The 26,549-nt window shown below is 47.6% G+C and overlaps 1 protein-coding gene across 1 annotated transcript in view; it reads right to left on the bottom strand.

Annotated features, from left to right (window-relative positions):
• Positions 1–16,320, bottom strand: part of SLC5A8 (solute carrier family 5 member 8) — a 57,830-nt gene extending 41,510 nt beyond the window's left edge. Inside the window, exons 1-6 of the mRNA XM_076054262.1 lie at positions 14,277–16,320; positions 11,866–11,931; positions 7,497–7,548; positions 5,326–5,393; positions 3,469–3,623; positions 2,259–2,399 (exon numbers count right to left, since the gene is read on the bottom strand). Coding sequence (XP_075910377.1) covers positions 2,259–2,399; positions 3,469–3,623; positions 5,326–5,393; positions 7,497–7,548; positions 11,866–11,931; positions 14,277–14,621 — 827 coding nt within the window. The 5' untranslated portion in view covers positions 14,622–16,320. The remainder of the gene's footprint in view (positions 1–2,258; positions 2,400–3,468; positions 3,624–5,325; positions 5,394–7,496; positions 7,549–11,865; positions 11,932–14,276) is intronic.
• Between the last annotated feature and the right edge of the window lie 10,229 nt (positions 16,321–26,549).

The raw sequence follows: 26,549 nt of genomic DNA, 5'->3' as shown, positions 1-26,549 counted from the left end.
AGCACTCGACTAACGAACTTTCAGAGACACGAACAAACGTGTCCCCGTGTGTCCAGTTGCGACTGTTCACGATGCTATTGCCTTTCACAAGTCGACTTATGAAGAGAAAGAAGATAGCCACTGTAGAGACGTCTCTTGGTAAGTTTTTCAAGAAAGTGGAAAGGAAACACGAACACCAAAGTGGCATCTACATCTATAGAACGTGAAGACCCAGTGGCATCTACATCTACAGAACGTGAAGAACCAGTGGCATCTACACAACGTGAAGAACCAGTGGCGTCTACATCTGCAGAACGTGAAGACCCAGTGGCATCTACATCTGCAGAACGTGAAGAACCAGTGGCATCTATATTGGCAGAACATGAAGAACCAGTGGCTTCTACATTAACAGAACGTGAAGAACCAGTGGCATCTATATCTACAGAACGTGAAGAACCAGTGGCATCTATATTGGCAGAACATGAAGAACCAGTGGCATCTACATCTGCAGAACGTGAAGAACCAGTGGCATCTACATATACAGAACATGAAGACCCAGTGGCATCTATATTGGCAGAACATGAAAAACCAGTGGAATCTACATCTACAGAACGTGAAGAACCAGTGGCATCTACATCTGCAGAACGTGAAAAACCAGTGGCATCTACATCTACAGAACATGAAGACCCAGTGGCATCTATATTGGCAGAACATTTAAAACCAGTGGCATCTACATCTACAGAACGTGAAGAACCAGTGGCATCTACATCTGCAGAACGTGAAGAACCAGTGGCATCTAGATCTGCAGAACGTGAAGAACCAGTGGCATCTACATCTGCAGAACGTGAAGACCCAGTGGCATCTACATCTACAGAACGTGAAGAACCAGTGGCATCTATATTGGCAGAACATGAAGAACCAGTGGCATCTACATTTACAGAACGTGAAGAACCAGTGGTATCTATATCTACAGAACGTGAAGAACCAGTGGCATCTATATTGGCAGAACATGAAGAACCAGTGGCATCTACATCTGCAGAACGTGAAGAACCAGTGGCATCTACATCTACAGAACATGAAGAACCAGTGGCATCTACATATACAGAACATGAAAACCCAGTGGCATCTATATTGGCAGAACATGAAAAACCAGTGGCATCTACATCTACAGAACATGAAGACCCAGTGGCATCTATATTGGCAGAACATGAAAAACCAGTGGCATCTACATCTACAGAACGTGAAGATCCAGTGGCATCTACATCTGCAGAACGTGAAGAACCAGTGGCATCTACATCTGTAGAACGTGAAGAACCAGTCTACATCTACAGAACATGAAGAACCAGTGGCATCTACATCTGCAGAACGTGAAGAACCAGTGGCATCTACATCTGCAGAACGTGAAGAACCAGTGGCATCTACACCTATAGAAATGAAGAACCAGTGGCATCTATATCTACAGAACGTGAAGAATCAGTGGCATCTACATCTACAGAACATGAAGAACCAGTGGCATCTACATATACAGAACATGAAGACCCAGTGGCATCTATATTGGCAGAACATGAAAAACCAGTGGCATCTACATTTACAGAACGTGAAGAACCAGTGGCATCTACATCTGCAGAACGTGAAGAACCAGTGGCATCTACATCTACAGAACATGAAGACCCAGTGGCATCTACATTTACAGAACGTGAAGAACCAGTGGCATCTACATCTACAGAACGTGAAGATCCAGTGGCATCTACATCTGCAGAACGTGAAGAACCAGTCTACATCTACAGAACATGAAGAACCAGTGGCATCTACATCTGCAGAACGTGAAGAACCAGTGGCATCTACATCTGCAGAACGTGAAGAACCAGTGGCATCTACACCTACAGAAATGAAGAACCAGTGGCATCTATATTGGCAGAACATGAAAAACCAGTGGCATCTACATCTACAGAACATGAAGACCCAGTGGCATCTATATTGGCAGAACGTGAAGCAGCAGTGGCATCTACATCTACAGAACGTGAAGATCCAGTGGCATCTACATCTGCAGAACGTGAAGAACCAGTGGCATCTACATCTGTAGAACGTGAAGAACCAGTCTACATCTACAGAACATGAAGAACCAGTGGCATCTACATCTGCAGAACGTGAAGAACCAGTGGCATCTACATCTGCAGAACGTGAAGAACCAGTGGCATCTACACCTACAGAAATGAAGAACCAGTGGCATCTACATCTACAGAACATGAAGAATCAGTGCCACCGCCAAATGCACTCACAGCTTTGCTTGTCGCAGGCTGCGGCAGGAGATGTAGCGCTGCACTTGGGACTGGTTGACGCCGTAGATGCTCGTCCAGGTGAACGTTCCGCCCACGATGATCGTCCAGAACGTGTGGCGGCGCCGTGGGTCCGGGTCGAAACTGGCGCGGGTGGGGAGGGCGAGGGGGAGGGAGGTGCCGAGGTGGACAAGAAGGAGATGGACAACGGTGTGTGGAGCAATGAGTGGTGGACAGTCGGATTAATGAAATTTGATGGTTTGGCAATGAGGATTGGACGATGCTTAGAGGTCGGTAGCGATGGGGGTGGATATTTGCGAGGTGGACTTAGAGGTGGATAAACGATGGGTGGAGAATTAGATGTGGGCACGTTGATGGGTGGACAATCGGAGGTGGACATTGGTCGGTGGGCAACTATGGGTGAACAATGAGAGGTGGACAATAACGGGTGTACAGGGTGGTGGTCAAGCAACGGGTGGATAGCAACGGGTGGGAACCTCTAAAGGTGGACAATGGGCAGAGGGGCATGTTTCAATCGACTCACTAATGTAGGAGGTTAGCTTCACCTCGAGAGAAACCGCCAACAAAGACAAAGATCCCCCGTGTAGCGTTAACAGGCTGTTGGGGCAAGTGTTGTTAGCGAGCACCTAAGCCGGCCGGCGCTGCACACGAGGGTGGGTTTGTGGTCAACACCACGCCCGGCCGCCTTTGTCTCCCCAGTGGCGATGTATTTACACACCGCACCAGGTACTCAAATTGAGGCTGAGTCGATCTAGGGCAGGCCCAGGATCGGTTCAGATAATCGTCGACGGTGTTGGCCAGGGAAATCACCGTCACCACCGTCAAAGACAAAGATCCTCTGTGTAGCCTGAACAGAACTGCTGTTAGCGAGCACCACCTATGAAGGCCGGCACGGCACACGAGGGGGGTGGGTGGGCCAGCACCACACCCGACCGCCTTTGTCTCCCCAAACGGCGATGTTTACTACACACCGCACCGGGTAACTCATTTGAGGCTGAGTCCACCTAGGGGAGGCCCAAGACCGGCTTAAATAATCGTCACCGGTGTTGGCCGTGAGCGGAAATCGATGTCGGGTCGCCGGGTTCCCATCGCAGCATAGCGCTAACCGCTGCACCACCGCTCCCAGCACCGCCACGCGGGGGGGGGGGGGGGGGGATAACGATCGAGGCGCCGCACGGATGGATTTTCTCACTCGAGGAGGTTGAGGCGGCCGCCCTCGGAGGAAACGTTGAACACGTGACCCAGGTCGCCCACCACGACGACTCCGCGCACGATGACCGACGCGAAGCCGGCGACCATGATGCCCACCTGGAAGACGTCGGTCCACACCACGGCCTTGAGGCCTCCCTGGCAGGAGGGGGGGAGGGGGGAGGGGGGAGAAGGGGGTCGCACGGCGTGGCCTTTCAGAATCGCCGCTTCGGTCGTATCACCCGCCTGTCCGTCCACTCACACACTCACCCATCCACTCATCCATCCATCCACACATTCACTCACCCATCCACTCACCCATCCACTCACCCATCCATCCACACATTCACTCACCCATCCACACATTTACTCACCCACCCAATCACCGAAACACCCATCCATCCACTCACCCACCTAACCATCCACTCGCCCATCCACACATTCAATCACCCACTCATCCAATTACCCACTCATCCATCCACTCACCCACCCACCTATCCACTCAACCATCCATCCACTCACCCACCCACCCATACACTCACCCATCTACGCACCCACCCACTCACCCACCCATCCATTCACCCACCCACCCATCCACGCACGCACCCACCCATCCACTCACCCACCCAGCTATCCACTCACTTACCCACCCACCCATACACACACCGTTCCACCAACCTACCCACCGATCTACCAACCCACCTATTAGCCGACCCACTCATCTACCAACACACATTCTCATCCACTCACTCATCCACCTGCTCACCCATTCATCCACCTACCTAGTCACCCACCCACTCACTGATCTATGAACCCACCCTCTGATCCACTGACCCACCCATTAAAAGGCCCACTCATCTTTCCACATTCTCATCCAGCCACGCACCCATCTACCCATTCATCCACCCACCCACCCACCTATCCCCTCCCCACTCACCCATCCACCCACACACCCACTAATCGAATCACCCACTCATCTGCTCACCCACCTACCAAACCCACTCGTCCACCCACATTCTCATACATCCACTCATCCACCCACCGATCCACCGAGGATGATGGGTGATGGTGATAGGTGATGGTGATGGTGACAGTAATGAGTGATGGTGATAGTGATGGTGATAGTGATGGGTGATAGTGATGGGTGATGGTGATAGTGATGGGTGATAGTGATGGTGATAGTGATGGGTGATGGTGATGAGTGATGGTGATGGTGATAGTGATGGTGATAGTGATGAGTGATGGTGATAGTGATAGTGATGGGTGATGGTGATAGTGATTAGTGATGGTGATAGTGATGAGTGATGGTGATGAGTGATGGTGATGGTGATGAGTGATAGTGATGAGTGATGGTGATAGTGATGGGTGATGAGTGGTGGGTGATGGTGATAGTGATAGTGATGGTGATAGTGATGGTGATAGTGATGGTGATGAGTGATGGTGATGGTGATAGTGATGGGTGATGAGTGGTGGGTGATGGTGATGAGTGATGGGTGATGGTGAAAGTGATGGGTGATGGTGATGCTGATAGTGATGGTGATAGTGATGGTGATAGTGAAGGTGATGGTGATAGTGTTGAGTGATGGTGATGAGTGATGGTGATAGTGATGAGTGATGGTGACAATGATGACTGATAGGTGATAGTGATAGTGATGAGTGATGGTGATGAGTGATGGCGATGAGTGATGGGTGATGGTGACAGTGATGAGTGATGGGTGATGGTGATAGTGATAGTGATGAGTGATGGTGATGGTGATAGTGATGGGTGATGGTGATAGTGATGGGTGATGGTGATAGTGATGAGTGATGGTGATGAGTGATGGTGATGAGTGATAGTGATGGTGATAGTGATGGTGCTCACCATGGTGCAATAGAAAGTGCAAATGATGCCGGTCGACACAACGGCACCCCACAGATCGAACCCCGTCACTGGAGAAAGACAACAACAACAACAACATGAACACCCACCACGAGAACCACAACGTGATCCAACAACAACCACAACGTCAAACACAACAACATCACCCACCACGATCGTAGGTCTTTCCCCTTTTTTCTGGCAACAAAACAGCTTGAATTCTTGGTTCTTTCGGTAAAGTCACGTTGAAGGGAAACAATAAAATAATAATAATACATATGAAACAATAAAATGCTCACGACGTTTCGACTGTAATGCAAACACTCATCATCAGGTGTGAAAAACCAAATTTTCTTGCCGTTGGTTTTTCACACCTGATGATGACTGTTTGCGTTACAGTCGAAACGTCGTGAGAATTTTATTATTTAATATATAATATTATTTTATTGTTTCCCTTCAACGTGACTTTACCGAAAGAACCAAGAATATGAATCACTGCAGTCACGAAAGCTTTAAATCAAAACAGCTTGTGTTAAGATGATAAAACACCAAACTGAAACTTTTTGTTACAAAGAATCACATCACTGCATTAACCACAACGCTTGTGGTCAGAATGCAAACAAAAAAACACACACTCTGATAATACGATGCATTGTCCTTGTAAGTGATTGGTTCGCATCAGGGACGGCTTCCTTTTGAGCTTCGTCTCAAACGTCGCTAGGCCAGAGGACGCCCAATGGAGACGAGGCTCTAAAGAAAGCCGTCTCTGGTGTGGACCAATCGGTCTCAAAGACAATGCCACACTTAATATCAGAGTGCTGTTTTTTTATGTTTGCATTCTGACCACAAGCATTGTGGTTAATGCAGTGACGTGATTCATCCTAAAAAAAGGTTTCAGTTTGGTGTTTTAACATCTTAACACAGCTGTTTTGTTGCCAGAAAAAAGGGGAAAAACCTACGATCATATTTTGGTTACTGGCAAAGGAGATCCAATGATGTCGATGAATACCCACCACGTGACCACAACGTGAACCAACACCCACCACGTGACCACAACAACCACAGCAACATCCACCACGTGACCACAACGTGAACCAACAACCACCACGTGGCTACAACGTGAACCAACAACCACCACGTGACCACAACGTGAACCAACACCCACCACGTGACTACAACGTGAACCAACACCCACCACGTGACCACAACGTGAACCAACAACGACCACGTGACCACAACGTGAACCAATAACCACCACGTGACCACAACGTGAACCAACAACCACCACGTGACCACAACGCGAACCAACAACCACCACGTGACCATAACGTGAACCAACACCCACCACGTGACCACAACGCGAACCAACAACCACCACGTGACCACAACGTGAACCAACAACCACCACGTGACCACAACGTGAACCAACACCCACCACGTCACCACAACGTGAACCAACAACCACCACGTGACCACAGCGTGAACCAACAACCACCACGTGACCACAACGTGAACCAACAACCACCACGTGGCCACAACGTGAACCAACAACCACCACGTGACCACAACGTGAACCAACACCCACCACGTGACCACAACGTGAACCAACAACCACAATGTGAACCACAACGTCAACCACAAAAACATCAACCACGTGACCACAACGTCAACCTTAACAGCATCCACAACATCAACCACAACAATAACAACCACAACAACATCCACAACCGTGAACCACAACGTGAACCACCACAACAACCACAACAACATCCACCACGTGACCACAACGTGAACCAACAACCACAACGCGAACCACAACGTCAACCATAACAGCAACCACAACATCAACCACAACAATAACAACAACCACAACGTGAACCACCACAACAACCACAGCAACATCCACCACGTGACCACAACGTGAACAACAACCACAACGCGAACCACAACGTGAACTAACAACTTCAACGCGAGCCACAACAACAGCAACAACAACGTCGACCACAGCGTCAACCACAACAACACCCACCACACGAACCACAACGTGAACCAACAACCACAACAACAGCAACAACAACGTCGACCACAACGTCAACCACAACAACCACCACAACCAGAACGTCAACTACAAGGCGTGAGTGTTAGAGGCGCCCTGACGTCACAGTGTGGGTCACCTTGATTCAGAGCCAGAGCCGGAGCGAAGATCACGATGCCCGTGTACAGCGTCTGTGAAGAAGATAGCGACTTCAATTGGTTCTTTCGATGAAGTCACGCAGAATGAGAATAAAATAAAATGATGAAATAAATAATAAAATAAAATAACGCAATAAAATTCTCACGACGTTTCGGCCACAACACAAGCAGCCTTCTTCAGGTGAAAGAACATAACTGTCGGGACGACAGAGCTTCAATTAACGCTGCTAAGATTCGCAGCGTCTTTTTAAGCTCGGTGAAAGGCGCGGCTAGCCTTGACAAAGGAGTTTACATATCAGAGCAGGAGAATTTAGCATTGAAATAGTCGAGGGATTAGCTTGTGACAGAAATAGCTGTGTTAAAGTCAAAGTTTACATATCAACAGAGGGTTCAGTGTCAATTCAAGCGACTGAGCCAGACTAAGGCTCCCCTAGGATTCAGTGTCAATTCAAGCGACTGAGCCAGACTAAGGCTCCCCTAGGGTTCAGTGTCAATTCAAGCGACGGAGCCAGACTAAGGCTCCCTTAGGGTTCAGTGTCAATTCAAGCGACTGAGCCAGACTAAGGCTCCCCATGGGTTCAGTGTCAATTCAAGCGACTGAGCCAGACTAAGGCTCCCCTAGGGTTCAGTGTCAATTCAAGCGACTGAGCCAGACTAAGGCTCCCCTAGGGTTCAGTGTCAATTCAAGCGACTGAGCCAGACTAAGGCTCCCCTAGGATTCAGTGTCAATTCAAGCGACTGAGCCATACTAAGGCTCCCCTAGGGTTCAGTGTCAATTCAAGCGACGGAGCCAGACTAAGGCTCCCTTAGGGTTCAGTGTCAATTCAAGCGACTGAGCCATACTAAAGCTCCCCTAGGGTTCAGTGTCAATTCAAGCGACGGAGCCAGACTAAAGCTCCCCATGGGTTCAGTGTCAATTCAAGCGACTGAGCCAGACTAAGGCTCCCCTAGGGTCCAATGTCAATTCAAGCGACTGAGCCAGACTAAGGCTCCCCTAGCGTTCAGTGTCAATTCAAGCGACTGAGCCAGACTAAGGCTCCCTTGGGGTTCAGTGTCAATTCAAGCGACTGAGCCAGACTAAGGCTCCCCTAGGATTCAGTGTCAATTCAAGCGACTGAGGCAGACTAAGGCTCCCCATGGGTTCAGTGTCAATTCAAGCGACTGAGCCAGACTAAGGCTCCCTTGGGGTTCAGTGTCAATTCAAGCGACTGAGCCAGACTAAGGCTCCTCTAGGGTTCAGTGTCAATTCAAGCGACTGAGCCAGACTAAGGCTCCCTTGGGGTTCAGTGTCAATTCAAGCGACTGAGCCAGACTAAGGCTCCCCTAGGATTCAGTGTCAATTCAAGCGACTGAGCCAGACTTAGGCTCCCCATGGGTTCAGTGTCAATTCAAGCGACTGAGCCAGACTAAGGCTCCCCTAGGGTTCAGTGTCAATTCAAGCGACTGAGCCAGACTAAGGCTCCCTTGGGGTTCAGTGTCAATTCAAGCGACTGAGCCAGACTAAGGCTCCCTTGGGGTTCAGTGTCAATTCAAGCGACTGAGCCAGACTAATGCTCCTCTAGGGTTCAGTGTCAATTCAAGCGACTGAGCCAGACTAAGGCTCCCTTGGGGTTCAGTGTCAATTCAAGCGACTGAGCCAGACTAAGGCTCCCCTAGGATTCAGTGTCAATTCAAGCGACTGAGCCAGACTTAGGCTCCCCATGGGTTCAGTGTCAATTCAAGCGACTGAGCCAGACTAAGGCTCCCTTGGGGTTCAGTGTCAATTCAAGCGACTGAGCCAGACTAAGGCTCCTCTAGGGTTCAGTGTCAATTCAAGCGACTGAGCCAGACTAAGGCTCCCTTGGGGTTCAGTGTCAATTCAAGCGACTGAGCCAGACTAAGGCTCCCCTAGGATTCAGTGTCAATTCAAGCGACTGAGCCAGACTTAGGCTCCCCATGGGTTCAGTGTCAATTCAAGCGACTGAGCCAGACTAAGGCTCCCCTAGGGTTCAGTGTCAATTCAAGCGACTGAGCCAGACTTAGGCTCCCCATGGGTTCAGTGTCAATTCAAGCGACTGAGCCAGACCAAGGCTCCCCATGGGTTCAGTGTCAATTCAAGCGACTGAGCCAGACTAAGGCTCCCCATGGGTTCAGTGTCAATTCAAGCGACTGAGCCAGACTAAGGCTCCCCTAGGGTTCAGTGTCAATTCAAGGGAGTGAGCCAGACTAAGGCTCCCCATGGGTTCAGTGTCAATTCAAGCGACTGAGCCAGACTAAGGCTCCCCTAGGGTTCAGTGTCAATTCAAGGGAGTGAGCCAGACTAAGGCTCCCCATGGGTTCAGTGTCAATTCAAGCGACGGAGCCAGACTAAGGCTCCCCTAGGGTTCAGTGTCAATTCAAGCGACGGAGCCAGACTAAGGCTCCCCTAGGGTTCAGTGTCAATTCAAGCGACTGAGCCAGACTAAGGCTCCCCATGGGTTCAGTGTCAATTCAAGGGACTGAGCCAGACTAAGGCTCCCCTAGGGTTCAGTGTCAATTCAAGCGACTGAGCCAGACTAAGGCTCCCCTAGGGTTCAGTGCCAATTCAAGCGACTGAGCCAGACTAAGGCTCCCCATGGGTTCAGTGTCAACGGCACCGTGGCCGGAACCCGTGGTGGAGATGCGCGTGGGGGATGGTGGGGGTCTTGGCTGGGTGTGCGAATCGCTGTTGTTGGTCGTTCCACCCTACCGGTTGTAACAATTAACCCACCAGCCGTCGCTACGTGTGAGACGACGGTGGCGATGTTGCTGGTGGTTACTTTGGTAAACAATAAACAAAAGGCAAAGATTACTCAGCCCCCCCCCCGCCCCGCATAGCCTGTAACAGACTGTTGGGGCAAGTGCTGTTATCGAGTAGCATCAGCTATGAAGGCCGGCACGGCACACGAGGGAGTGGGTGGCCAGCACCACGTCCGACCGCCTTTGTCTAGCTGCGATGTTTACACATCGCACCAGGTTACTCGTTTGAGGCTGAGTCGACCTAGGGGAGGCCCAGAACCTGTGTTGGTCGTGAGCGGGAATCGAACTCGGGACGCCGAGTTCGTAGCGCACCATGCAGACCACTACACTACCGCTCACATATAGGACTCACCACTGTGATCTCTACATTGGGTCAAACTTAACATCTCTTAATGTTCGACGGCTTGTGCACCAGATCTTATTTATTCACGATGTACTTACAAAAAATCCGCAGACTACCTGCTGGATCTCCTCTCTGTTTCAAAGAACAAATTTGACATCAGGTCGTCGCTCATTTACCAGCTTCACATTCCCTATTGCCGTACAAAAACTGGAGGAAGGGCCTTTGCTATTGATGCCCCCAGGGTCTGGAATGCTATTGCCAATAAACTGCAACTTGAATCGCTACCAATGAGATCTTCTCTCAAAACTGCTCTAGAGGAGTTGTACACCCCTAGCTGCCACTGCTATTCATTGGCGTAAAATAAAATAAAATGTTTCACTCCAGATGACGCTGCAAAGTATTATCTGTATTTTGATTTAGCGTGCTGATCTTAAAGGTGCATTGAAAAATTTGATACCCCGACTGATGCTTCTGTTAAATTTAGATTTAAAGCTTTCGTGACTGCAGTAATTCATATTCTTAGCTCTTTCGGTAAAGTCACTTTACCGAAAGAGCTAAGAATATGATGCTTCTGTTGTTCTGGAGTAACTCATGCAACCAGCTATGGCTCTAGGATTTGGTGTTGCATGTTATTTATGTAGTTTAGTGTAAAAATTCGGTCACAGTCCCTATGATCACTGTTACGTTGCATTTATGGCTTTATTTTTTGGTGATTTCGAAAACGTTTTTTTGGTTTGGACATGTTTGTTTTGTTGTAGTACGGAGTTAGACTGATGGCCTTAATCTAAGTTTTATTGTGGTTGTTGTTGTTTGACTTGCATCCCAATGGGATTTTTTGCACACAGCGTTGGTGTACGGTGCTATTTCAGGCATATTTTGCTGGGTTTTTTCATGGATTTTCTGTTTGCACAGTCACATAGTGACTTTAAGATGTTTTTCTTGTTCGTGTTTTTGTTTTTTTGTTTGTTGTGGTTGCACCCGATTCAAGAGCCGAATGTCTCACAGGGCTATACCAAAATAAATAAACTGAACTGATCTTTACGTGAATTATCATCACCATCATCATCACCATCATCACCACCATCATCATCATCATCACCATCATCACCATCGTCGCCATCATCTCGTATCCTGAGTGACTCATCACCACCATCATCACCACCATCATCACCACCATCATCACCACCATCATCACCACCATCATCACCACCATCATCACCACCACTATCATCATCGTCATCATATCGCACCGTCTGGATGATGTAGATGAAGGTGCCTGCGAGTCGCACGGTCTTGTTGAAGCGCTTCTCCAGGTACTGATGCGCGCGCCACACGACACAACATCACCACCATCATCACCACCATCATCATCACCGTCACCACCGTCAAAGACAAAGATCCCCCGTGTAGCCTGTAACAGACTGCTGGGGCAAGTGCTGTTAGCGAGCAGCACCTATGAAGGCCGGCACGGCACACGAGGGGGGTGGGTGGCTAGCACCACACCCGACCGCCTTTGTATCCCCAGCGGCGATGTTTACTACACACCGCACCGGGTAACTCATTTGAGGCTGAGTCCACCTAGGGGAGGCCCAAGACCGGTTTAAATAATCGTCACCGGTGTTGGCCGTGAGCGGAAATCGACGTCGGGTTGCAGGGTTCGTAGTGCAGTGCGCCAACTGCTCCGACACGACCACTCGCCACACCAAAAAAAAAACAAAAGATCCCCCAGTGTAGCCTTCACAGACTGTTGGGGCAAGTGCTGTTAGCGAGCAGCACCATCACCACCACCATCACCAGCAGCACCTCCTGCTGCTGCTGCTGCTGCGATGGTGGTGGTGATGGGTGACGTGGCAGACCATGACCAGTTACGGATGATTGAAGGATCGTGATTGGTCATGGTGTTCGAGGTTATGATGGAGAATTTGTGGTGGTGGTGGTAGTGCTTGTGGTGGTGGTGTTAAATGTGTGATGGATGGTTGACGGATCGTGGTTGGTCATGGTATTCGAGGTTATGATGGAGAATTTGTGGTGGTGGTAGTGCTTGTGGTGTTAAATGTGTGATGGATGGTTGACGGATCGTGGTTGGTGGCAGTCGTGGTGAAGTTGATGAAACTGAGGTTTCCTCCGAGTGACAGTGAAGATTCGACTGATGATTACGCTCTTGCTAATTTTGCTGCTCATGATGATGATGATGACTCATGCTGCTGCTGATAAAGATGATGCCTCTGTCGCTGCTGATGCGTCTGCTGAAGACGGTAATGATTATGTTGTTGATATGGTGGTGATGATGATGCTTCTGCTCTTGATTCTACCAATACCGCTCATGGTGAATGCATCCGTATGATGACAGTTATGATACATCAGCTGCTGATGATGATGAATGATGATGACGCTGCTTCTGCCGATGACGATCATAGCGATGAAGATTCTACCGATAATACAAAGCCTGAACATGATTCCTCAGCGACACTGCGTGTGGCACTTTAAAGTAAAGCATAACATCTGACGTTTCAGGCAAATGGCCCTTTATAGGTAAAATGGATGGATGCGCTAAGAAGTGATGGATTAGTGCTTTGGAACCATTTGTTCTTACGACGGGCCGTTTCCCGAAACTTCACCTATTAAACGTCACTTTGTTTCGGCAACACGGTGCCGTGATTGGCACGGGCCAATCACACTACCATACTGATCATCATATTGATCAACGTCATCGTGATCATCATCGTGATCACAGTCACAATGATCATCATCTTGATCATCATCATCATGATCACCATCATAATGATCATTATCCTGATCAGCGTCATAATGATCATCATCATGATGACGATCACCATCGTAATGATCAGCATCCTGATCGTCATAATGATCAGCATGATGACGACGACCATGATCGCCATCATAACGATCATCATCCTGATCATCATCATCAGCAGCGTCATCGTTATCATGTAGCTGACGTTCAATTTGCCACGCGCCTGATGAACTGACTCCCCCCACTCGATCAAGATGATTGTCATTGTGACGGCGATCTATATAATGATCAGTATGGTGGTGATCGTAATCATGATCATCATCAGTCGGCAAATTATTTGGTGACACCACCGCCGCGTTGGAAGCAGCAGCAGCACAAACAAGGAATACACTCAACACGTGACGTTTCATAGGTGACGTTTCGGGAAACGGCCCTTCTTCAGAGCAAATGGTTCCAAAGCACTAATCCATCCCTTCGTAGCACATCCACATGGTGGTGACCATCATCATGATCGTCAAAGATTTGAAACTTTCGCGACTGCAGGAATCCATAGTCTTTGCTTCTTTCGGTAAAGCCACGTGGGTAGAAAACAAAATAATAAATAATAATAAAAAAACAAATCACGACGTTTCGCTTGCAACACAAGCAATCATCATCAGGTGGGAAAACCACAGCAAAAAATAAAAATATTTCTGTGATTTTCCCACCTGATGACGATTGCTTGTGTTGCAATCGAAACGTCGTGATTTTTTTGTATATATATATACCTACGTGACTTTACCGAAAGAACCAGAGAGCAATGAGCGTCATCTGATGAAGGCACCGATATCGCGTTCGACGACGATCGACTCCACAAGGTGTGGGAGGAGTGGGGGTGGGTGGGTGGGGTGGGGTTGGTCGCCAAACCTCGTTGGTGCTGGTGATGCCCAGGCGGTAGAAGACGGGCAGATAGATCTCGGCGGTGACTACCACCACCACGCCGTAGGTCACTCCGAAAATCCAGAACATCGCCCCGTAGCAGTACACCTCGGCCGGTGTGCCCAGCACCGTCACAGCCGACATGAAGCTCGCGGTGAGCGACAGGGCTACGGGCACGGCCCCCATCTGCCGCCCGCCCGTCAGGAACTCCTCCGTGCTCTGTTGGCCACGGGCTACCACGGCGTAGTAGACGCCAATCGACGCCGAGATGAGCAGCATGGCCGCGAACACCAGGTAGTCCCACACCACGAACGAGCCAACCGCTGGCGACATTGGTGGTGGTGGTGGTGGAGGTGGTGGTGGTAGAGGTAGTTGTGGTGGAGGTGGTGGTGGTGGTGGTGGAGGTGGTGGTGGTGGTGCTAACGATGGTGGAGGTTCGAGGTGGTAGTGAAGGTAGTGGTGATGGAGGTGGTGGAGGTGGAGGCGGTGGTGGTGGTAGAGGTGGTTGTAGTGGTGGTGGTGGTGTAGGTGGTGGAGGTGCTAACGATGGTGGAGGTTCGAGGTGGTAGTGAAGGTAGTGGTGATGGAGGTGGTGGAGGTGGAGGCGGTGGTGGTGGTGGTGGTAGAGGTGGTTGTGGTGGAGGTGGTGTAGGTGGTGGTGGTGGAGGTGGTGGTGCTAACGATGGTGGAGGTGGTAGTGAAGGTGGTGGTGATGGAGGTGGTGGAGGTGGTGGCGGTGGTGGAGGTGGTAGAGGTGTTTGTGGTGGAGGTGGTGTAGGTGGTGGTGGAGGTGGTGTAGGTGGTGGTGGTGGAGGTGGTGGTGCTAACGGTGGTGGAGGTGGTAACGGTGGTGGTGGTGATAACGGCGGTGGAGGAGGAGGTGGTGCTAAAGGTGGTAGTGTGAACGGTGGTGGTGGTGATGACGGTGGTTTCAGAAGACTTCAGAGCTGTGATGTGATATGTGAGCTGATGTCAGATGTGAGCTGATGTGAGATGTGAGCAGATGTCAGATGTGAGCTGATGTGAGATGTAGATCCGATGCTTGGTGACGCCTTGGACTCGCAGCTTTCACTCAACGCGGATTATCTCATCGGGTGAAGTCAGGGCAACAGTTGAGATGATTTTTTTCCCCGTTCGAAATTCGAAATCGATTTATTTTTTGAAGAAGAAGAGCCTCAAAATAAAACGACACAATGCGGCGTCTGCGACCGCGGATGAGTGGGGGCAGTGGAATCTCGTCTCGAATTCCTCCGAGTAAAAATAATAAATAAATCAAAATAAACCACCGGGAGTGAGTTCCCGTGGAACTCAACAAACGTGAGTTCGCCTCCTCTGCGATTCCCCGAGGAACCGGGGCGAAATTCTCCCCCGCCCCCCCCCCCTGGCCGAACTTCCCAAATTCGCGACTTGACACGCGGTTAGCAGAGCGAGATGACGAGGAGGACGGAGTGAGTGAGGAGCGTGGAGGGAGTGAGGAGTGAGTGAGGAGCGTGGAGGGAGTGAGGAGTGAGTGAGGAGCGTGGAGGGAGTGAGGAGTGAGGAGTGAGAGAGGAGCGAGGAGTGAGTGAGGAGCGTGGAGTGAGTGAGGAGGGAGTGAGTGAGGAGCGTGGAGTGAGTGAAGAGCGTGGAGGTAGTAAGGAGCGATGAGTGAGTAAGGAGCGAGGAGTCAGTGAGGAGCGAGGAGTGAGTGAAGAGCGAGGAGTGAGTGAGGAGCGAGGAGTGAGTGAGGAGCGTGGAGCGAGGAGTGAGTGAGGAGCGAGGAGTGAGTGAGGAGCGAGGAGTGAGTGAGGAGCGTGTAGGTAGTAAGGAGCGAGGAGTGAAAAGCGAGGAGGTAGTAAGGAGCGAGGAGGTAGTAAGGAGTGAGTGATTGGAAGCGGCTCTTACAACTCTTTTTTTATACGGCCGCGAGCGCTCGAAGCGTGGCCCGAGTGTGGCCCTGTGGAGTGTGACCGTGAGAAGTTGTGAGTGTTTGGCTGGGTGGCGATGGAGGAGGAGGAGGAAGAGGAGGAGGAGGGGGCAGGGAGCGGAGGCTCGAGAGGTGTCGACGCTGTTCGCTCGAGTGCTTACAGGGCGAGAAAAGGTCACGAACGGTAGCGGCCTCTGTTCAATCATTGCCCCCTCCACCCACCCCACCCACCCCACCCACTCCACCCACCCCACCCCACTGATTTCTGTCTGATTGTCTCTGCTCTGATTTCTGTCTGATCGTCTCTGCTCTGATTTCTGTCTTATCGTATCTGCTCTGATTTCTGTCTGATCGTCTCTGCTCTGATTTCTGTCTGATTCGTCTCTGCTCTGATTTCTGTCTGATTCGTCTCTGCTCTGATTTCTGTCTGATCGTCTCTGCTCTGATTTCTGTCTGATTCGTCTCTGCTCTGATTTCGGTCTGATTCGTCTCTGCTCTGATTTCTGTCTGATTCGTCTCTGCTCTGATTTCTGTCTGATTCGTCTCTTCTCTGATTTCTGTCTGATTCGTCTCTTCTCTGATTTCTGTCTGATCGTCTCTGCTCTGATTTCTGTCTGATCGTCTCTTCTCTGATTTCTGTCTGATCGCCTCTGCTCTGATTTCTGTCTGATTGGTCTCTTCTCTGATTTCTGTCTGATTAGTCTCTGCTCTGATTTCTATCTGATTTGTCTCTGCTCTAATTTCTGTCTGATTCGTCTCTGCTCTGATTTCTGTCTGATTCGTCTCTGCTCTGATTTTTATCTGATTCGTCTCTGCTCTGATTTCTGTCTGATTTGTCTCTTCTATGATTTCTGTCTGAGTCGTCTCTGCTCTGATTTCTATCTGATCGTCTCTGCTCTGATTTCTGTCTGATTCGTCTCTGCTCTGATTTCTGTCTGATTCGTCTCTGCTCTGATTTTTGTCTGATTCGTCTCTGCTCTGATTTCTGTCTGATTCGTCTCTTCTCTGATTTCTGTCTGATTCGTCTCTTCTCTGATTTCTGTCTGATCGTCTCTGCTCTGATTTCTGTCTGATCGTCTCTTCTCTGATTTCTGTCTGATCGCCTCTGCTCTGATTTCTGTCTGATTTGTCTCTTCTCTGATTTATGTCTGATTAGTCTCTGCTCTGATTTCTATCTGATTTGTCTCTGCTCTAATTTCTGTCTGATTCGTCTCTGCTCTGATTTCTGTCTGATTCGTCTCTGCTCTGATTTTTATCTGATTCGTCTCTGCTCTGATTTCTGTCTGATTTGTCTCTTCTATGATTTCTGTCTGAGTCGTCTCTGCTCTGATTTCTATCTGATCGTCTCTGCTCTGATTTCTGTCTGATTCGTCTCTGCTCTGATTTCTGTCTGATTCGTCTCTGCTCTGATTTCTGTCTGATTCGTCTCTGCTCTGATTTCTGTCTGATCGTCTCTTCTCTGATTTCTGTCTGATCGTCTCTGCTCTGATTTCTGTCTGATCGCCTCTTCTCTGATTTCTGTCTAATCGTCTCTGCTCTAATTTCTGTCTGATTTGTCTCTTCTCTGATTTCTGTCTGATCGTCTCTGCTCTGATTTCTGTCTGATCGTCTCTGCTCTGATTTCTGTCTGATTTGTCTCTTCTCTGATTTCTGTCTGATCGTCTCTGCTCTGATTTCTGTCTGATTTGTCTCTTCTCTGATTTCTGTCTGATCGTCTCTGCTCTGATTTCTGTCTGATTCGTCTCTTCTCTGATTTCTGTCTGATCGTCTCTGCTCTGATTTCTGTCTGATTTGTCTCTTCTCTGATTTCTGTCTGATCGTCTCTGCTCTGATTTCTGTCTGATCGTCTCTGCTCTGATTTCTGTCTGATTTGTCTCTTCTCTGATTTCTGTCTGATCGTCTCTGCTCTGATTTCTGTCTGATTTGTCTCTTCTCTGATTTCTGTCTGATCGTCTCTGCTCTGATTTCTGTCTGATCGCCTCTTCTCTGATTTCTGTCTGATCGTCTCTGCTCTGATTTCTGTCTGATTTGTCTCTTCTCTGATTTCTGTCTGATCGTCTCTGCTCTGATTTCTGTCTGATCGTCTCTGCTCTGATTTCTGTCTGATTCGTCTCTGCTCTGATTTCTGTCTGATTCGTCTCTGCTCTGATTTCTGTCTGATTTGTCTCTGCTCTGATTTATGTCTGATCGTCCCTGCTCTTATTTCTGTCTGATTTGTCTCTGCTCTGATTTCTGTCTGATTTGTCTCTTCTCTGATTTCTGTTTGATCGTCTCTGCTCTGATTTCGGTCTGATTCGTCTCTGCTCTGATTTCTGTCTGATTTGTCTTTTCACTGATTTCTGTCTGATTCGTCTCTTCTCTGATTTCTGTCTGATTTGTCTCTGCTCTAATTTTTTTGTCTGGCAGTCTCTGCTCGAATTCATATTTGATCATCTCTGCTCTGACATCTCGACGTTGTGAGCGATCGAGTTGGACGTCCGGTGAACATCGAGCGGGAGAGATATGTAGAACCCCAGTGGTGGTCTCCCAACTCCAACATCCCAGCGTGATGCAGTATGGTCAAATAGCCCTCGTGAAGAAGGAGTGTGATTTCGTGCAGGACTATCAGATTCTTAAACGTACTGCACGAATAGATTCTTAGACTCATTCTTCAGCAAAGGTGTGTGGGGGGAGGGGGGGGGTGCATCCGATCATCGAGTGGTTGCGTGTGTATGTGTGGGTACACGAGTCGTTATGCGTGTATGACAAAGACAAATTTCACCCGTATAGCCTCCACAGACTGTTTGGGGCAAGTGCTGTTTGGCGAGTAGCACCAATGAAAGCACGGCACGGCGCACAAAGCGGTGGGTGGCCAGCACCCCGCCCGGCCGCCTTTGTCTCCCTAGTAGGCGATGTTTACACGCCCCACCAGGTAATCACTTGAAGCTGATTCGACCTATGGGAGGCCCAAAACCGGTTCAGATATTCGTCACTGGCGTTGGCCGTGAGCGGGAGTCGAACTCGGGTCGCCGGGTTTCGTAGCGCGGCGTAGCGCTAACCGCCGCACCACCGCTCCCCCCCCCCCCCCACACACACACACAAAGACAAATATCCCCCATATAGCCTTGTTAGATTGTTGGGGCAAGCGCTGTTAGCGAGCACCTGTGAACGCCGGCACGGCACACGGGGAAGTTGGGTGGCCAGCACCACGCCCGGTCCAGTGGCGATGTTTACTACACACCGCACCAGGTAGTCATTTGAGGCTGAGTCGACCTAGGGGAGGCCCAGGGCCGGTTCAGACAATCGTCACCGGTGTTGGCCGTGAGCGAGAATCGAGCTCGGGTCGCCGGGTTCGTAGCGCAGCGTAGCGCTAACCGCTGCACCACCGCTCCCCACTGTGTGTGTGTGTGGGGAGCGGCGTGCCGGCCTTCATAGGTGGTGCTGCTCGCTAACAGCACTTCCCCTACTAGTCTGTGCAGGCTATGCGGGTGATTTTTGCCGTTTGGGGGTGAATGAGAGAGTTAAACTGGGAATGTGTGCATGGGGAGCTGTGGTGTAGCGGTTAGCGCTACGTTGCGCTACGAACTCGGCGACCCGAGTTGGATTCCAGCTCACGGCCACCAACACAAGTGACGATTATCTGAACCGATCCTCGGCCTCCGCTAGGTCTACCCAGCCTCAAATGAGTACCTGGGTGGCGGTGTGTAAAAACATTGCCACTGGGGAGACAAAGGCGGTCGGGCGTGGTGCTGGCCACCCACCGCCTCGTGTGCTACATTGCCGGCCTTCGTAGGTGCTCGCTAACAGCACTTGCCTCAACAGTCTGTTAAGGCTACACGGGGGATCTTTGTGTGTACAGGCAGATCTCGCTTAGTGCTCAACACGCATTGTTGGAGAACTGAAGCGCCAGTCCAATCAGCGCTATTACGGGGTCATTGTTACCATTGCCTATTTGGGGATGCGTTCCCCGACAGCGTTACTTCTTACGTTGAGCAATACATGAGGGCTTAATAGCGCGAATAATAACAGTAATAATACAGACGGTAAGCATTATTTTACAAGTAACTTTTTTATGTTAGAATAACATCAGTAAGTATTCTATGGTTATATTCTTAGTTTTTTCGGTAAAGTCACGTTGAAGGGAAACAACAAAATAATAAAATATATAAAACAATAAAAAAATTCTCACGACGTTTCGACCATAACTTAAACGGTCGTCTTCAGGTGTGTTGGTTTGCATAAATTTATTTTTAAACGGCGCATCTATTTATTTATTTATAAAAAAAAAACGTTAGCGCCACGCGCAACGATTTGGCAGTTTATTTAGGACTAGTCCATCTATATTCTGAAAAGAGGAGGGGGGAGACGAAATATATATATTTTTTAATTTATAATGTATGCTGTCTGAAAGCCACTGGAAGCGTGAACAATCAATTAAGACCTGAAATGGTTTATCAAATCTTTCCAATGATTGCTAAGATATAATCCATCTTCTCGGTTGAAATTGTCTCTGTGCTTGTATATGTGGATAGCCTCATGAACGAATCTCTCATGGAAGCCAGATGGCTTACAAAGAACCTCTGTCTTGGAAAAGTCAATGGCATGTGAGCCTACTGAATTAGAACAATGATCTGCCACGGCCGAGGTGTTGGTCCTACCGTGTTTAAGGTCTGCTTTGTGTTCACGAATGCGGTCTGAGACATGGCGTTTGGTTTCTCCAATGTAACTACTACCACAGAGGCAACTTAGTTTGTAGACACCAGGGTATTGTATGTCCGGAATCACATCTTTTACAGACGGAACCAGATCACGGATTTTATGTAATGTGTTGAAACGGACCTGGATCTTGTGCTTATTCAAGATTTTGGAGATCTTTTTTGTGATCCCCGCAATGTAGGGTAAAGTGATGGCTGTGAAAGGCTCCTCAAGAGGGTTCTTCTTCATGGTTTGAGTGATAGCTTTGTGGATTGTATAGTCGGAGTAACCATTATCCCTAAGAGCTTGGTGTACGTGCTTGAGTTCACTGCTTATGTGTTCCTGGTCGGATATGCATTGGGCTCTATGATACAGAGCCTTGATGAGAGAATTCTTCTGTGATGGATGGTGGTGGGAATCCGGTTTCAGATAAGCATCCGTATGGGTAGCTTTCCTGTAGACAGAGTGGCTCATTGAACCATCAGGTCTCTTTTTAATTAGGACATCCAAAAAAGGTATCTTGCCATCTATTTCGACTTCCATGGTAAATCTGATGGCTGGGTGTATGGAATTGATGTGGTCGAAGAATTGGTCTAGAGCAGGCCGGCCATGTGGCCAAATGACAAAAGTGTCATCCACGTACCTCTTCCATAAGGTTGGGCGCAGAGTGGCAGTCTGAATGGCGTCAGTCTCAAATTTCTCCATGAAAATGTTAGCTATAACTGGAGAAAGGGGGGAGCCCATTGGGGTGCCCTCAGTTTGTTTTGTAGAAAGTTCCATTCCAAGTGAAGTATGTATTGGTTAAACAGTGTCTCACCAGGGGGGGTACCTCAGTGTTTAGTCCTTGATGAACCAAGTCTTCAATGATTGCAATGGTGTCAGGTACAGGAACCTTGGTGAATAAGGAAACTACATCAAAACTGACAAGCAGGTCGTCTGGGGACAGGGAAATACCCTTGATTGTCGATACCAGGTGAGTAGAATTTTGTACCGCAGAGGTGGTCTTTCCAGTGAAAGGACGCAGGATTTCAGACAAAAAACGAGCTAGTTTGTAGGTGGGGGAGCCGATAGTAGAGACTATGGGACGAAGGGGTGTATCTACTTTATGTATTTTTGGTAAGCCATATAATCTTGGTGGCCTGGCAGCAGAAGGTTTCAACGAAAACTGTTTAGATTGATCAATTAATGCGGTTGAATCAGAAATTATTTTGCTGGTTTGTGTGACGAGGCTGTTGGTGGGATCTCTTTTTTTTATGGAGAAATTTGAGACTGACGCCATCCAGACTGCCACTCTGCGCCCAACCTTATGGAAGAGGTACGTGGATGACACTTTTGTCATCTGGCCACATGGCCGGCCTGCTCTAGACCAATTCTTCGACCACATCAATTCCATACACCCAGCCATCAGATTTACCATGGAAGTCGAAATAGATGGCAAGATACCTTTTTTGGATGTCCTAATTAAAAAGAGACCTGATGGTTCAATGAGCCACTCTGTCTACAGGAAAGCTACCCATACGGATGCTTATCTGAAACCGGATTCCCACCACCATCCATCACAGAAGAATTATCTCATCAAGACTCTGTATCATAGAGCCCAATGCATATCCGACCAGGAACACATAAGCAGTGAACTCAAGCACGTACACCAAGCTCTTAGGGATAATGGTTACTCCGACTATACAATCCACAAAGCTATCACTCAAACCATGAAGAAGAACCCTCTTGAGGAGCCTTTCACAGCCATCACTTTACCCTACATTGCGGGGATCACAAAAAAGATCTCCAAAATCTTGAATAAGCACAAGATCCAGGTCCGTTTCAACACATTACATAAAATCCGTGATCTGGTTCCGTCTGTAAAAGATGTGATTCCGGACATACAATACCCTGGTGTCTACAAACTAAGTTGCCTCTGTGGTAGTAGTTACATTGGAGAAACCAAACGCCATGTCTCAGACCGCATTCGTGAACACAAAGCAGACCTTAAACACGGTAGGACCAACACCTCGGCCGTGGCAGATCATTGTTCTAATTCAGTAGGCTCACATGCCATTGACTTTTCCAAGACAGAGGTTCTTTGTAAGCCATCTGGCTTCCATGAGAGATTCGTTCATGAGGCTATCCACATATACAAGCACAGAGACAATTTCAACCGAGAAGATGGATTATATCTTAGCAATCATTGGAAAGATTTGATAAACCATTTCAGGTCTTAATTGATTGTTCACGCTTCCAGTGGCTTTCAGACAGCATACATTATAAATTAAAAAAATATATATATTTCGTCTCCCCCCTCCTCTTTTCAGAATATAGATGGACTAGTCCTAAATAAACTGCCAAATCGTTGCGCGTGGCGCAAACGTTTTTTAAAATAAATAAATAAATAGATGCGCCGTTTAAAAATACATTTATGCAAACCAACACACCTGAAGACGACCGTTTGAGTTATGGTCGAAACGTCGTGATAATTTTTTTTGTTTTATATATATTTTATTATTTTGTTGTTTCCCTTCAATGTGACTTTACCGAAAAAACTAAGAATATGAATTACTGCAGTCACGAAAGCTTTAAATCAAAATTTATTCTATGGTTCTTTCGGTAAAGTCACGTAGATTAAAAAAAATAATAATAATGAAAAAATAAAAAAAAATAAAGTGAATACAAATATCACGACGTTTTTCGATCGCAACACAAGCGGTCGTCATCATCCTGTTCCTGATGAGGACCGCGTGAGTATAATTTTTATTCACTTTATTTTCATTATTTTATTCTTATTATTTTGTCTATCTATCTATCTACGTGACTTTACCGAAAGAACCATCGAACATTAATTCCTGCAGTCACGAAGGTTTTAAGTCAAAACATGGCTCTGATAATTATACATGGGGCATTGTCTTTGAAACTCTCTGACCTACACCAGAAACAGCAGCTTTCTTTATGGGCCTAGTCTCACGACCAGCGTCAAAACAGAGACTAACATCAAAAGGCGAACAGTACAAAGACAATGCCACTATCAGAGCATTCATAGCTCGGGGTGAGCAGCTACAAATTGGGACCTTTTTGGCAGGATAAAAGAAGAATGAAAACATAAGAGTAAGTTCTACCCTTACTGGCAAAAAAACAGTAGTTGCGTTAAGATGTTATTAAGATGTTATTGATGTTATTAAGATGTTATTAAGATGTTATTAACCTTTGCGTTAAGATGTCATTAACCACACACGTTACTTGTGGTGAACATGTGTAGTGTCAACGATTCGGAGACAGGGTTCATAGGAGGCACCTTCTTTATTAACCACAACTTCCACGGTCTCGTCCACAAACTCTCCACGGTAGCTCAGCCTAGCCTGTGCACAACACTGGCCGTCTAAGACTGACGGCGCTGACTCAGATAGCCAACCGCTCTCCTTCGTAGCGCAACGTCCAGCGGAGACGTTCAGCGACGACAAGACGAGTCCACTCCCAGAACCGGCAGCCTCGAGCTCCCCGCTCTCGGCTCCTTTTATGCTCCCAGCGCGGCCCAGGCTCCGCCCTGACCGCGCCTCCCTTCTCGAACCCGCTAGCAGGTTCCAGGGGCCTCCAGATGGGGTCCTCCGTGACCCTTGACCTAGTTTCTCCGCTCTGCCCACACACACCGTGCACGCTCTCACCGGCGTGTGCGCTGTCTGTTCGCCACAGTTTCTGCCGCTGTCCACCAGCCGGCGCTAGTACACTACATATGCAAACTAACATTGCTCCGATAATGCAAAAGCACGTTTTCTTTCTTCGTACTTTGATGCTGGCCACATTTTTTTATTTTTCGTACTTTGATGCTGGCCAAAAAAGATGTTTTATTTTTCGTACTTTTGTGCTACCCCAAAACTGTTTTATTTTTCGTCCTTCGATGCTGCCCAAAAAAAAAATCCGTTCTATTTTTCGTACTTTGATGCCAGCCAAAAAATTATTTAAATTTTTCGAACTTTGACGCTGGCCCAAAAAATATATTTTATTCTTCGTACTGTGATATTGGCCAAAAATTACGTTTACATTTTTCGTACTTTGATGCTCGTCCCAACAAATATTTTTTTTATTTTTTCGTACTTTGATGCTGGCCAAAAATTACAAGGCCTCTCGTGATACTGCGGCGGAAGCCGCTCGACTGGCCATGGGGATCGGCAAAAGCGCGGCTCCGGAGCGCCGTGCCAATGGCTCTTTGAGTTCTCCTCCATCACGTGGCCTCACTGTGGGCCACCACCCTCTCGTGATCACCCACAATGCACTGCGGCTACTGAAATAGGGTCACGTCTCAGAGTACGTGGGAAAGGGAGGTTGGGTTCCGGGTACCCCCCCCCACCCCCCTCCCCTCCTCCGCGTATCGCGAATTCGCGTGAGTTGGGGATGATCGCCCATACGAGTGTAAATATACACAATGTATATACACATTACTAAATACTACTATATATTATTATATACTGCTATATACTGCTATACACTACTATATACTACTATACATTACTATATTACTACTATATTACGATACACCACTATACACTTACTACTTTACTACTATATACTACGATATACTGCTATATTAGTATATACTAAGAAAACACTACACTATACACTACTCTCTACTACTATACACTACACTATACACAACTATACACTACACTATACACTATTATACACTACTATACACTACACTATACACTACTATCTACTGCTATACACTACACTATACACTACTATACACTACATTATACACTACTATACACTACTATACACTGCACTATACACTACTATACACTACACTATACACGTCTATACACTACTATACACTACACTATACACTACACTATACACTACTATACCCTACACTATTCACTACTATACACTACACTATACGCTACTATCTACTACTATACACTATACTATACACTACTATAAACTACTATACAATAGACTATACACTACACTATACACTACTATACACTACACTATACACTACACTATACACTACTATACACTACACTATACACTACTATACACTACACTACACTATACACTACACTATACACTACTATACACTACACTATACACTACTATCTACTACTATACACTACACTATACACTACTATACACTACAATACACTACACTATACACTACTATACACTACACTATACACTACACTATACACTAAACTATACACTACTATACTACACTATACACTACACTATACACTACTATACACTACTATACACTACACTATACACTACACTATACACTACTATACACTACACTATACACTACTATACACTACACTATACACTACTATACACTACACTACACACTACTATCTACTACTATACACTACACTATACACTACACCATACATTACTATACACTATACACTACACTATACACCACACTATACACTACTATACACTACACTATACACTACACTATACACTACTATATTACTATGAAAGTATAATAAATACAATGTAAATGGATATGAAGGTACATTCCTGTGTAATAAAGTACAATATTGCACGGTAAATGATTCACTAATCGTCGAAAGCATACGGGTGAGATTTCTCTATTTGTGTTTCTCCCTTGTGATGGGACTTTGTAGGATGAACGTTGAGATTTATAAGGGGCACGGGGTGACCAATGAGGTCTAGGATTGGTCTGTAATAAG

Source organism: Petromyzon marinus, chromosome 65 (genome assembly GCF_048934315.1).
Source record: "Petromyzon marinus isolate PM22_M1 ecotype Great Lakes invasive population chromosome 65, UKy_Petmar_22M1.pri1.0, whole genome shotgun sequence".
In the NCBI taxonomy this organism is placed as follows: domain Eukaryota; kingdom Metazoa; phylum Chordata; class Hyperoartia; order Petromyzontiformes; family Petromyzontidae; genus Petromyzon; species Petromyzon marinus.
The sequence above is the reverse complement of the archived record's forward strand: the minus strand, read 5'-3'. Positions and strand labels throughout refer to the sequence as shown.